The sequence below is a fragment of the Oenanthe melanoleuca genome, chromosome Z (assembly GCF_029582105.1).
Source record: "Oenanthe melanoleuca isolate GR-GAL-2019-014 chromosome Z, OMel1.0, whole genome shotgun sequence".
Lineage (NCBI taxonomy): Eukaryota > Metazoa > Chordata > Aves > Passeriformes > Muscicapidae > Oenanthe > Oenanthe melanoleuca.
Window position 1 is genome coordinate 64,291,651 of NC_079362.1, and position 14,972 is coordinate 64,306,622.

Consider the following 14,972-nt stretch of genomic DNA (forward strand, 5'->3'; position numbering starts at 1 on the left):
CTAATCTGCACAACACAGATACCTTACTTCATGAAAGGAAGATGATGATGTAACGTGATTGTGACATTATAAAAACTGCTCTATCATAAAATATCTCTCCATGTCTGTTGCCATGTACTGGACACTAATGGGACACACAATCTGCTTTCCTGTGCACAGAGACCCAGGTCCCACGTCAAGATACTACAGTGAGGACATTTGAGGACTGTTAATGCTGCTTGTCCTTGGTTTAATTATCATGCCACACACCAGCTCAAGGCTTAAAAAAAGAAGTGGAGCTCAGATGCTTTATCTGCATGGATGAAGAGTGCAAACTGTTTTTGCAGAGAAGGGGGGACCCAGCTACACAGAGCCCACCTGAGGCAGGTCCTGGCCACAGCAAGTGCTTTTGGAGTTTTAGACTACTGTATTCTAGTCCACAGCACTTCCATAACAATAAAATGAACTCTGCAGCTGGGCTGCACTGCTGTCACTTACAAGACTCTGGGATAAAGGAGCATGTGTACCAGAAATACCTTTCTTTCAGTGCATGTTAATAATAAGGTACTCAGTAGTATTCTGCTTCCCACCTTTTTACATAAAACTGAATTTTGGGTGTTTTATTTGGGCATTTTATTCCTGGAAATTTCAAATCCATCCACAGAAAATGCTAATAAGAAAAGCTCTTATTTGGGGTTTTTTTGTTGTTGTTGTTGTTGAAGGGGAAAGCAACACATTCTAGGCAGCATCTCGCATCTTTGGTGCTAATTTCCCACTGACTAACTTCCATTTTGGCACTGTTTCATTACTATGGAATACTTGTTAAAACAATACCTAACAAAAAATGAATGAGTGACATGTTAGTGCCCATAGTTTTTCTTCTTGCACAGTAAAATGCATTAACCAGTTCAGCTGTGTCATTCTGTTTTGCCCTACAGGCAGAAGGTAACATGCCAGAGGCTTGGTGGGGAGACTTCCCTATAAAATTGCTGAGTACAACAGGAAAATCATTCAGCTTTTTTAAGAGAAACTGAGGTAAGGGGGAATAAAACAAAAGCCCTTTTGTTATTGACTGGCTGTAGGTGGGTTCCCAGGGATTCTATGCAGTACCTATCCAGGAAGAGACTCCATGAAACACTCTTTCCCTTGTACTTACTGCCAGTATAGGAAGTTTTAGAGGCTTAGTTTGAAAACATATTCCTGCTAAAGTAATCCTCAGGCTGGAAGTACAAGTCAAAGGATATGCATGGCCCTCACTTTCACAGTGTAATATCGACCTGCTCTGCTCTACTTAACTGTTTTATCAGCTGCAGAGAGCACTGAGAGCCTTGCAGGAAAACCACAACAATCTATATCCACTGCAAGCCTTTGGCATCCAACCCAAATTCCCATCATAGCTTGTCTCTAAAACATGAACTGCTTGTTTTTTAAGGTCACAGCTCAATCCACTCAAGCCCACGGTCCCCTGGCTGCTTTCTGGGCAGTGGCACTGTTTGCTGGGAGAAGGGGCTGTGCCCTGGTTTCAGTGTGTGCAGCCTGAGGCCAGGCAGCAGCAGGGAGCATCCCTTACCGTGTACCCCGTGATGGTGCTGGCGTGCTGCTTTGGCATCTTCCACTGCACGCTGAACGCTGTGCAGTTCAGTGAATCCAGCAGGATATCCAGAGGAGGCCCCAGCCTATCTGCTAAAAACAAAACAGCATTGTATAAGGAGCCACAGGACAAAACCCCTCTCCTTCACCTGCCTGGCAGGTATGTCCTTGAAGAATAACTTTTGAAAAACGTTGAAGTTCTGCCCTCATTCCAAACTATCAAACATAGACCACTATTCAGATTTGACTTGGGTGCCCCTTTTCCCTCTCCACTTCTGACTTCCAAGGGAGCAGTGGTACACCAGGAGAAGAGGAGCAAAGGGGGATATCTCCTCTTCTCAGTGGGCAAGCTGTTACTTAATTTAGGAGCACCCAGAGCTTCAAGCAACTGCATTGAGCAACTCACAGGCTTTTAAATGTGTTCCTGAAGTGCTGGATACTATCCAGGACCCAAAGACAGGGACATTCATGCATTCATTCTGCTCATACAGTCTGTGGCACAGATTCAGACGACTGGGAAGGTCTCCCAGGAATGGTCTGGAAGACAGCACAGCTCACACACCACATCTCTAAGTCAATATGGACATCTTTGGGGAAGGAAAGTCCATCTGTGTGGAAGAGGGCAAACCATGCCATGTTCCCTGGGCCTTCACCCATTTTCTTCATTAGCATGGACTTAGTGCCATGGATTCCTACTTGGTCCAGGGGCTCTGACCATAGCATGTGCCACCTTCTATGCTCACCTTCAACCCTGCACTCAGCAGCACTGGAAGTAGTAGCTGGAACCATGCACCACCTGCTACCTAAAGGAGTGGCAGGGACAAGCAGCCAGGGCTGGTATATCAGTGTCCACTTAAGAAGTATTTCACATTCAGAAAACAGCTTTCCAGTTTTCACAATACCCAGTGAGGCAGATAAGCATTTCAGCTGCATTAGTAATAAGGAGGAAAGAATACCCCTAAACATTCACCCTTAACATATTCATAGCATCCTTGTGTTACCTTCTGGGGAAGCTCTATGAGACAACTTTACTGGAAGGCATAGTTGCCTAAATAACAAATTTTAACCAGCAATGATAAATAGTCATGTAAGGCAGGCCTCAGATTCATATTCTGAATGCACTATAGGCCAATAACATTATTTACTGAAAGTATTTGGTGAATAAATTGGAACAACAAATAAATTTGAACTAAATGCAATCCATTTGCAGACTATCTGCAAACAGAGAGACAACATCTGTTTAATAAGGAGCCACATAATGAATTATTCACTCAGCCCCAGAAAACACTACTATCTCCAGGCTGCAGATGATGAAAGAGAGAGAGAGAGCCAAACAGTGGCCCCAGTTACACTGGCCTATAAAATGCCACTGTGGAGTAAATACAAAGTCCTGGACTACACCACAGAAAACAAGAGCAAGGATCCAGAGAGACCTGTATTTTTATCCTGCCTGTTTAGTTCTCCCTAGAAGATTCCCCTAACACAAGAGGAATGTGGCTAGATACATGCTCGGGACCCGGGTGAAAGCACCCCCAGCCCTGGCACTGCCTTTGCAGGCAGCCTCAGGCGATGGCCAGCACTCACCACAGCACTGCATCCTGCCCTCTCTGTGACAAAGCAACACACAGGGCACTCACACTGCTGGGGACCTGCTGCCTCATGCCCAGACCAGGAGCCAAGGGGAAAAACAAAGCCAGTGGCAGCTGTGACCCCTGCACAGTGCAATTTCCCAGGGAGGCTAGAGGGCAAGGCAGAGAGGAGTATCTCACACAGCATGGCAGCCCCACAGTCCTGTGCTGTCACCACTCCTGGCCTGGCAGCTCAGTGATGTGCATCTGGGGATTTAGAGTCACTTCTCGTTGTCACAATTTCACACAACCTGGCAGAAAGTAAAAAATGTCCACTTCTGGACTGAACTTTTCCTTTGCAGCCATGGCAAAGTGACAGCAGGGTCTGACACAAGCATTGTTCCTGGCACTGAGCTGCAGGAGGTGTCATGGCTTTTGAAGAACCACATCAAAATGGTTTGTCAGCTGATCACAACTGCTGCAGCACACGTCACTGCCCTACTGACAAGCCATTTTGAGATAAATGTGAACTTAATGTGTTTTGCATGATTTTACAGAGCATCATGTATTAGGCACACTAAAAACAGATATTGAAGCTGGTCTAAACATTTATGTCTTTATATCAGACATCATGTTTAGACTACTAAAAATAATAAAGAGTTTTCAGCAGTAAAACTCTTGGGGTATTCGTAGTTTCTCCTACAATTTGGGTCAGAAATATCTATTCTCAAAATTCAACGTGAAACCTCTGTTAATCTGGTAGCACCATGCACAGTGCAAAACCACAACAGAGCCTCCTCCCCCTGAGCCATTTGGATTGGGAATCCAAAAATTCCAGACAAAAGGACTGACACTCATCCACTGCTGGTACATGCTCTGAAGATCTGCCTGAGTGATGACCCCCCTGCCAGTGCCCTCTGCAGACGGGTCCAGAGAACACCTAAGAAGGCATGAAGATTTGCTCTGATCATAAAGAACAAGCAGCCAATTCATATAAACAATGAAATGAAACACGTTTTGTACAAAGTGGTTCTCCTTTCTGGCCCATCAGGCACAGAAAATTTGATATTGTCCAAAACGCTTTTAATGGAAGCAATGACTCCAGTGCCAAGCAAAGGAGCCATTAATCAAGGGGGAGGAATCTCACACATATTATAGCTATACATTGTGAAAATATATCAAACACAAGAACTTAATGAGGATTTAGCCATAGATAAACAATGTTTAGCTGACAATGCTGTGTTTACTTTTCTGCTTACAGCTACTTTCCTTCCCGTTTATACATGTCCTTGGCTCTGTACTTCTAAAAACATGCAAAAACCACAAAATCAGTAAAGAAGTCACCAAACAAGCTCTCCAAGTAAGCTGAAGAATACATGAGCACTCTCCCTGAGATGGAGTAAATTTTGCCATTTCAAAATAATGACCATTATTTAAATTTCTGCTTCACAAAAGCAAATCAGATTAAAAATGGTGAAAATGCTTATGCCATCAATACAAGTGTCACTTCCATTGTGGCCCTCACTGCCATACACAATAGCCTTTGCCCATATATTAAACACCATCAGGGTGGCCACAGGCTCCTGTGCCTCCTGGGAATGGCCCCCAGCCTGGGCCAATCAATGGAGTTATCCTTTCCTGCAATGAAGAGATTAAATTCTTTGCTGTGAGGCTGGTGAGGCACTGTCACATGTTTCCCAGAGAGGCTGTGGATGCTCCAGCCTTGCCAATGTTCATAGCCAGGTTAGATAAGGTCTTGAGCAACCCAGTCTAGTGGGAGTGTCCCTATGACAAGGGGATTGGGATTAGATGGTCTTTAAGTCCCTTCAACCCCTTAACATTCTACTCTTCCATGATTCTGTGTCACAGTGCCTCTGGATGCTCCTTGCCATCACTGAATCCACCAGCAGAAATGTCACTTCCACATCTGCCCTTGTGATTTGGTGAAGCTACCTTGAGTACAGAGTGAAAACATTTCCAATTAATCCACCTTCTGCTCCCAGGCTAACCATGCTGCCCTTGTGCAGCCACCTCAGCCAGATCCTTTCCTTCAGCTACTCCAAGAAAGCTGCTTATGCAGGCACAGCTCTTCCTTCATTCCTTCTAGTCGTGGTATGACACCAAAATCTTACTACAGTGATGAACAGTTATGAGAAAAAAACTCAACCTCAAACCAAATACATTTCTAATGTCCATAAGCTTCACATTTGAAGATTCACATTCATCACTTTGGATTAATTGGATAAAGCCCATCCCTACTATTATATACTACTAGTACTACTATTTTAGAGCAAATTTCAAAAGTAATTCAAATTTTAATTTAGATTAAAATAACAGTGATTGAAAACAATTTTAATCTTAAATACCTATTAATTTAATATCTGAATGGATTTGTGCTAGAAATTTTTCTTTTAGAATTTTAATTATATTTGAATTTAATATTTTCTTTTTAGATGTTGTTATTGTATCAAGGCATGCAGGTAGACACAAGTACTTGCAGATCCTGAAACAACATGCAAATAATTCACTGATACAATCCACATGCAATAATACAATAACGTATTTAAGGGAAAACAGATGGTCAATATTATCTTTATGAGTTTGTAGTTTGGAAAATCAAAATCTTTTTACTACATTTTCTGTACTACTCTTAACAACAGAACATGAGCCCATGAAAGGAGATAAGCATTTCACTATTTTACTTCTAAATCTCTGTGGGTAACAGCTAAGAGGTACTGACTGAAATCCTTATTTTCCAGGACAATGTGTCTCCCATTTGTGTCCCATGAAACAAGTGAAATTGTTGATGAAATGCCAGCTGTCACTACTGACATCTCACAATTAAAGAAAACAGGAATAAAAAAGCTCAAAAAACCAATTCAAACTAATTACAAATTGAAGTTTTCAGAAAAAAAAAACACTTTCCAGAAATACCTCTAAATTTCTTCTGTTTGAAACGTTATTTGTGTTCACCACTTCACAAAAAAATTCATTGTGAATTTTATTAAAATAGCCTTTTATCATTATAACAGCTGTTTTCAAAGGAAAAATGTTTGCCCATTCCAAGAGGTGAAACAAATGTGTAGAACAGTCCATTCACTCACTGAAATATTGGTGAAATTCTTATTTATTAAACAATAAACAGTGATAAGGTCTTTTTTTCCACAGATCTTTATTTTACAGATCAAAAGTTACGCAAACACCACAGTGGAAGGAAGACAACATGACAAACTGAAAAGGTCAGGAAATTCTAAATGAAAAAAATATGCCATCTTTAAATTTCTTTGAAGCCTCTTCCAGCTCCCACTGCCCAGCAGCAGTACGTAAGAGAACAAGAATTTCTCAGCCACAACAACTACAAAGGACAAGGACTTGAAGCTGGAAAATCTCAGCCAGCCGGTCCTGGTTCTGCACCCGGAGCAGCAACATCCACACACCAAAATCCTTGACAGTCTGACTGAGTCACCTACCACTGCATCAGATCCTGCAGCAGAGGTGGCAGGCAATGGCCCTAGAGAGGCACCATGGTTTTTTATTCAGACCACAGTGCACAAATCTCTGGAGAGACCAACCTGACCTTCACCAGTCCTTTAAAAATACTGCAAAAGAAACCACAATGAAAAAAGTCTCTAAAACATTCTAATAAATAACAGGCTTGGACTCATGTGATGTTTTGCTGATGCTTATATAGCATCTGTTATCTGCCCCAGGGACATCTAAGGTGACAGTCAGTGGGATTTTTATAGCCCAGCAAAGGGGAATGAAGGAGACAAAGCTCAGAACTTAAGCTACAGTGCAGCACCACGAATCCCATTAAGGATGAACAATGTCACTGGAGGCTTTGTCGTGGCTCTTCCTGCTGTGCCTTGGGCCTGCAGATCTCTGAACAGAAAGGCAGCCAGGGGAAGTTCCCTCCTTACACTCCTTCCTGGAGCAAGGCTCTGCTCCCAGGAAGGCTCCAGCTGCAGCAAAGGGAAGGAGAGAGGAGGGGAGCTCTGCACAGAGCAACAGTGACTTCCAGGACTGAAAAGGAAAAGCAGTAATGACTTTTTTTTTTTTTTTTTTTTTTTTTTTAACTTTTTGGAGAGCTATATATTAAAATTTGTAGCTATGGATGGTTATGCCCTCAACTCACTTTTGGAGAATTCCTGATGCTGAAGGTTATAAAAAGAAGGTGACATCATACCTCTGACCAAAGGTCTAGCTTGTATCTGTCTTGCCCTAGTCAAAATGAGCACATTAGGCAATCTCTAGGCAACTCTTACAGGCTTATGGTTTTAATAATTACTGTTCAGAGGCCAGTTTGAGTCACTCAAGTGCATACATGCATACCTTGTACCTGCACCTGGATAACTTGGTGAAATATTTCACCTAATGGAAGCATTTTCCACTTCCAGAGAAAATGGAGTATAGGTGCCTGTAAAAAGCCCCACCAAGACACCCCACTTGCATAACTTCCAGTGCATTTCTGGAAGCCTGAGTCAAAATCTTAATGCTCACTGCTCTAAAACCAGTTTTGTGCTTTGCCTATTGAAGTCTCCCAGTGCTGCGGCAAGGCTGTCCTAGTTCCTGGTATCTCTGCAGCACCTTGGCCTGGCAGAGGAAATTGGTAACCAGGTTCCTGTTCTTGGAGAAAGTTCTTGTTCCTAAGTGCCAGAAGGCAGCTGAAATCAAGCAGGAGTACATCACCCTTCCTGTGTAATAGACTTTAATAATCAGTGGGACAGGCTGATAAGGAACCAACATGCCAGCGACATATCCTGGCATCTCCTCCAACCTCTGTTGCCCCATGGGTTAGGCATCTGAGGGGCTAGGAAGCACAAATACTGGAGGAGCTTCACAGACCACAGCATTCCGAAAAGTAAAAAGGCCAGTGAAATTGCAAAAATGTAAAAATAAAAAGTGTTCTCCTCGATGTACCTTAATCAGTTCACTATATCTACTACACATTTCCTCCTGGATGAAACCCAGAACAAAACAGCTCCTGAAGAAACCTCTTACTTGGTACCAGAAAATAGTTAAAGAGGAGCTTCCTGAGAAGTGGTAAGACAGAAAAAAATTACAATGTGACAATCACACGTGCATTACTTACACACATGCAGAAAGATTAAAGAGGACAGAGCTGACCACGTGACAGGCAACAAACGTGCAGGGCAGGACACAACATGCAGCATTTGGACTCCCACAACCCTTCCAAGTTCTGAATGATTGCTTTGAAGCTCATTATTCATGGACACAAACAATCTAGTCCCACCTCAGAAAGTATCACAAAAAATCAGAGTGCGGGTTGGTTTTTCTTGAGGTTTTGGCACAGGCCTCATACGTAACACTAAGAGTAGCAACCTCCCACCCAACACTTTGTACTGACCACAGTGCCACAAAACATTCATTTCTCCGTAGAAAGCAGAGTAGCTGGTCCAGTTGGTGTTTTCAGTCCATGATGGGTGGAGAAGAACTCAAAGGAAGCTAAACCTGAGAGCTGAAACAGATGTTTTCAGCAGATCCTTGTGACACTGCAAAATCAGAGGGAGTGAGACTGGAGAGCACATTGGGAGATCCAAACTCCTGCTCAGAGCAGACTCAGCTGCACCAGGTTGCCCAAGACTTCACATAAAGAGGTTTGAATATCTCCAAGGATAGATACTCCACAACCTCAGGATAAATTCTCAGTCACCCTCACAGTAATGCACTGATTTTTTTTTGGTTTAAGAAAACAAGGTACTATTCTGTTCCTCAAGATGTTTTTTGGGTACTGACACTCAGAATCCCTGCCATTAAGTTTAAGGTGAGTTATGATTGTTGGATGTGTGCACGTCTAATGAGCTGCAAACAATACACAGTGCTGTGTCCTGTCTAGTCCTGCTGTGTCACTGAGAGAAAAAGAGGGTTTTTTTCTCCAAGGCACACCAGGAGACACCATGAAAATCACCTACACATTATCACTCAGTTAATGCCTGGAAGCATTGACTAAAATTGGGGTGCAGCTATGATGAGCACCCTGTAGGAGTTTTATCACTATCTAAAGTGGCACAGCTGGAAAAGGATGAAACCATAAACCCACTCTTGTCTCCTTTCTGAGAATGAAAATCTAGCCTGTGAAGGACTGGCTAGCTGTCAAAGGCAGTCTGTGACAGCCTCAAGGCAGAAAGATCTCCCAAGGATCACTTTAGTGCCCCAGCTCCAAAACAGCCCCTCCTCTCTGAAGCATCACTGTGAACCCCAGTATCTGGTATAGAATGTCTCAGCTGATTTACCTTTCTGAACACTAGTGGGAGACTGAATAGTCATTTCAGACATTGGAATTGGCAAAATGGTGCCAACGAAAAACATGTACTGAAAGTTTCCTTGTTCAGAGAAAGATAGCAATTTCATGGTGGAAAGGGCACAAGACATTTTGCTGCGAGACTAACTGAAGAAGACATACTTCAGAATGAGCAACAGTGACATACAAAGTAACATGCTCAAGTGGACTAATTCACTGCATTCCTATTGCTGCCCTGGAAAGTATTATCGTATCTGCATGAGGTTGTGATGTGATTGAACAGTTTTCAGAATTTACCAGACCATGGACCCCAGAGGTTCAAACAAGTGAGAATGTCACATAATGTTGCAATGCAACTTACACCTGAAGGTGACAAACAACAAATGCATATATAATTAGTGCTTGATTTTACTGGTGTTGAAGACATCAGACATTTTTTTAAACTGCAAGTGGATGATACTAATCTTCCCTTAAATAAATTATTCACATCTTCTTTATTAGTTCTAGCTCACAGATACACACTGTCTGTGACAGCTCTACATCCCTCACATCAGGAATCATTCAGCTTCAGACTCATTCCTCTTCTCAGACACTTCACATCCAGCAGCAAATAAACCTTACCCTTGCATGCTTTACGTGTGGCATTTATTATGCCAGTGAATAAGAATTCATCCTATTGTGGCTCAAAAAAACTGTAATATTTAAAACTCAAATAAGCACGCTCCTTCCCAAAGATTGTTGGATTTTTCATATCTGTAGACCTGATTTCAAGGCAGTTTGACCTCTTTTGATACATAAATACGGCTAGAATTTCAAAAGTGCTCCTTATGTAGCAGCTCTTATTATAGTCAGATTTTCTAAAGAATTCAAGTATCCCAGAGCCAAATCCTTTGGGGAAAAAAAAGTCATTTACTGTAGTGCTGACCAAGGATTTTACTCTTTTGAAACTCTGGCCCTGATATTGAGTGCTACTCTCTTGTAAAGTCTTCAGACTGTAACTGGTCTGATTCCTCCAGCATTTACACAGAAAATTAGTGATGTCTACTGTTATGGATATCTGGGAAAGAGATACAAGCCAAATTCTTTATTTATATTAGCTGGCAAGCATAATATATTTATAAAAGGAGAAGCATTCCTAAGCATCAGATATGATTATTTTTATTCTCCATGCAGACCAACTTACCCGTTTTATTATTCTACAGGGCGTTGGAATTTTACACTCTGTTACTAAAGAATCATCAATGCAATACAGAGCAACAATTTTATGCCATGAACATCCACAGGACTGGTCAGCTCTTCCCCTTAAAATTCTCTAAAATCAGACAACCATTAAAATTAAATACTGTGTTTATATTAGTAGCAGAGTAACAGACTGGGAGCTTGTTTGAGGCTCTCTATTCTTCAACCAGCTGAAACTTGAAACAGAAATGGCAAAAACCTGTGTCTTTGCAGAAGGTAAAAACAAGAAAAAAATGTGAATGAGTGCCAGCTTCTGGGAGTACAAGATATAGAGAATCCCAGGCTAATCTGTTCCCAGCTATACTATCCACCACACAGTGTCTAAGGATTTGTTTTAAGCCCTTCCCAAAGAGTCTGTCATTCTGTTGCCTTGTCTCCAGAAAATGTATTATGTAACTGTAAACGTTCAAATGATTTTAGCAGTCATCAGAATGTCATGTATTTGAGTACCCACCCTTTTTTCCCTGAAGATTAATTTAAGAACTTGTAAGTGTGGCCATTTTACTATATATTAATTTCATGAACAGATTTCTTACTTTGCTGCTTTCTTGGGATTACAAAACTGATCTTTGTAAGATAAGCCCTGAAGCAAAACTTGGGGATAATGGAGATCCATTTTACTATCTTTTTTTCTTTTGATCCACAGGACCTCCAAGCCAGCTTCTGATCAACCAGATCAACTGGTTTTTTGACTTCTCTCTTGATATAACCTCTTGCTTACAAGCCTCACTTCTATCACTATTGAAAAGGCCAAATGAAAGAAAAAAAAATCCTGAAGAACTTTTTATTATCTTATCTTGTCTTTACTCACTGAATCTGTAATTTTGGATGTGTGAGTAAATAATAGTTCTTTTCCATTCTTAACAACCCAGCATATGATATGCTGCAGAACAAGGCAGAGACGTTTCAGCTACCTGAAACTACATCTGTTCTGAGTGTTTTGAGAGCAACATTTAATTTCACAGTCATGGGATTCTTGGGAGCCTCAATTCCAACAGTCCCTGCAAAATGCAAATGGGATTTAAATCACATATATATACTGCTGCACACAAACAATGTGGGAGATTTCCCTCTTCAAATCTTGCTAGTGGATTTTCAAATGTTTGCACAGATTTTGAAAAAATTTTGCCCAATAAAACTCATTACTTACTTATACAGCAAAAGAAGAAAGAAAGGAATGATTGAATCAGTCAGTGAACCTGAAGCATACTATAAAAAATTAACATAAAATGTGTCTTAACAAAAGTAAGGTAAACACAATACTAATATATTAATTAATTTCATTCACAACACTACAATTAGTTTCCGAGCATTAAACTGTTTAATGCACAGAAATGCATTTTTTCCAGGTCTGCCATTCTGCTGTGACTAGGGGAAACAAGAACAACAGTATGTTACAATCAAAGAATATTTTAAAATATTTTCATATTTGCCTCCCCAACTTCACACATCCAGTATTTTTAACGCAGCTACTAATCATCTCATTTACAACGACTGTCTGCCTAATTTCCTCAAGTACTTAATGGTGGCTATTATGACAACCAAGGATCATGGGACTAGATCCCTAAGAGACAAGGTCAGACCAGTAAAATCAGCCATCTGTCCAGTAAGGGTTTTAAGCTGAGGCTGCATTTAAGTATTAAGTTTCCAAGGCATTTGTTTTCTTCTCATATGAGCAAGAAAAGGCACAATTGTGATTCTAAAAACCAGCAATAAAAATCTTTCAATACTGTGGGATAGACACAAAAAGGATCCGAAGTGACAAACACTTCATGAGACGAGGCAGAGCTTACTAAACTTTTTGTATTTTCAATTGAACTGATCTCAGTGAACTGAGTGATAAGAGTCGGTGTTGGTCACAAAGACTCCAGGATACTCCCAGTGTTTGAGACAGTCCGGGCATAGTTATCTTCTCTTAGCACCGCAATTTGTAAAGTACACAGAATGTCAAACTTCACCATGCGCCGTGTCTCATCTCATTGTTTACATTTTACCTTACTGTTTCATATGCTGCAGACTGTAAAAGGGTTTTAAGAGACTAGGGTTTTAACTTTCAACCTCCGAGGACTGTGCAGGACCTCCTTGATCAGCGAGCAAAGCTCCCGGCGACAGCCGTGGGAACCCTCCCGCAGGCACGGCAGAGCTCAGCCGGGAGCAGGACCGGGCGGCACACCCCATCAGGCTTGGTACACGATAGACACCTTTTTGGGACAAGGTGACATTGCTTCTTTTCTTTCACATTTACTACTCTATGCCTTAGGTTATTCTCTGCGAGACATACAAATGTCACCTCTGACTGGCTTAGAGGTTCACCTGGCTTCTAAGTCTGCTCACGCCGCACCGCAGGTAACAGGATCCAGGGGAAACCGGATAAAATTTCTGCCGATTTCTTCCGCAGTAGCTGCATCCTGGTCCTGGTCTGTAAATCCAGTGCGCCCACCGGCACTGGGTGTAGGATGTCAGAGAGAACGGGTCCTACGCCGACCCCACAACTTCACGGGTCCCTGCCATTGCCGGGGCATCGTCCCTTCCCCCGAGAGGGCGGCAGGGGCTCGCAGGGCAGGGCGAGGAGCTGCGGACGCCCCGCCGGGCACCGGGGCTCCCGGATGAGCGCCCTGACCGGGCAGTCCGGGCTCAGCCCCGCTGCCCACCCGGGCTGCCCGGCCCCGGCGCTAAAGGGACGCGGAACTTCGCCGGCACAAGCGTGCGGCGGTCCTACCTTGCCGGCGGGGGATGTTCCTGCGCGGCGTGGCCGCGCAGCCGATGCACGAAGCCAGGAGCAGCAGCAAGGCGAGGCAGCGGCGGTGACAGCCGCCCGGCAGCTCCATGTGCGCCGAGACCCCCGCCCGAGCGCGGAGCTGAGCGGCGAGCCGGGCCCGGCGCGGAGCGGAGCGGAGCGGGCAGCGGGGCTGGACGCGCCGGGCAGGCACGGGGAGGGAGCGGGGAGCGGGGAGGAGGCTGGCTCCGGCCCTCTGATGGGATTACTGCCCGGCGCGGGGCACGGCTCGGCACCTCCCCCGCGGGGCGCCGGCCCAGCCCCGCCGGAGGGGCCGCGGCGTCCCCTGCCGGGAGCGCCCCGTGCGGCTCGGCAGCCGGTCCTGCCCGCGGGGAGGGGACAGCACCAGCCCGGGTAACACCGGGCACTGTGCCGCCCTTCCTCAGCTGGGACCCCTGCCCTGCCCTGCCCTGCCCTGCCCGCGGGGAGGGGACAGCACCACCCCGGGTAACACCGGGCACTGTGCCCCCCTTCCTCAGCTGGGACCCGGCTCTGCCCCCTGCTCTGCCCCCCGCCCCGCTCCGCCCTGAGGGACCCCAACTCCAGTGCCGCCCTCCCCAGGCAGCATTGGCATTTGACACGGGTTTGCGGGTTTCTCCCTTTTTTTTTTTATTCCCGAAGGTACGGGGCTGAAATGCTAGCCAACTGCTGGGGCGAAGGCGAAGCTAGGAAGAGGATTTGGTGAGGAAATTGTTGCCGAATTAAGAGGATAAATTAAGTTTAATCCCCCCCCCCAGATGGAGGCTGAGACCTATCCAGCCACTCAGACTAATATAGAAACCCCTGTGGAGATTAGAGGGGATGGAGAGGGCTGGGGGAGGAAAGCAAAGGGAAGCGCTGGAGTCTGACGATCCCAGAAAAAAACTGAGATAAACAAGAAATCCAAAGCACCTCTTCAGAGCATCTCTGTCAAATTAAGTATTGGTGGGTGGAAAGACAAAATCTATTTGGTTCAGTATCCCATCTCTGAAATTTAAAAGACGGAAGGAAGTGCAGAAACTTCTTATTGGCAGATACGAGATTATCTGCCCTCTGCTCCAGGTCTCATCCTGAATTTGGTTAGTTAGAGATCAGTATAAACCCTGAAACACCAGAGTTGTTATGTCTTGAGGGTTTGTGTGGGCTTTGGCTTGGAAATTAGCTTCATTTGTTTATTTTGCTGTTTACTTTGATAGTTTTTAGTGGGTTTGATGTCCATATAAATTATGTATGTTTATACTCTTTGTGAATCTGTAAAACTGATGCTCTGTTCAATGAGTTCTATGCTGTAATTTTATGACATGTGGAGAAAAATCAGGAAGAGATCAGAAGAAAACTGTCTCTCTGTGGGAACAATGCTGATATAGGAAAACAAGGAAATCTGTACCTCTTTAGGGTATGAGAGGAGACAAAGAAATGGTGATGAAGTCCTTTTGGACAGAAGATCAGAGGGAAGGGAGTTTGAACCCCTATGCTGTAAAAGCACATCAAGTACCTCATGAAGAAAGCCTTTACAGGAGACAGTCGAGGGGACAGCCTGCCTCAGGGACAAGGAGACAAAAACCTGGTCCCTTAGAAA

The 14,972-nt window shown here is 43.8% G+C and overlaps 1 protein-coding gene across 2 annotated transcripts in view; it reads right to left on the minus strand.

Annotated features, from left to right (window-relative positions):
* The window catches only part of EGFLAM (EGF like, fibronectin type III and laminin G domains), a 68,124-nt gene extending 54,519 nt beyond the window's left edge, over positions 1 to 13,605 (minus strand). Inside the window, exons 1-2 of one of the 2 annotated variants that reach the window (XM_056514281.1) lie at positions 13,358 to 13,605; positions 1,550 to 1,659 (exon numbers count right to left, since the gene is read on the minus strand). In XM_056514281.1, the coding sequence (XP_056370256.1) occupies positions 1,550 to 1,659; positions 13,358 to 13,466 (219 nt within the window). In that variant the 5' untranslated portion in view covers positions 13,467 to 13,605. Of the gene's footprint in view, positions 1 to 1,549; positions 1,663 to 13,357 lie in introns of both variants that reach the window. The other variant, XM_056514280.1, reaches the window with a different exon arrangement.
* Positions 13,606 to 14,972: the final 1,367 nt, after the last annotated feature.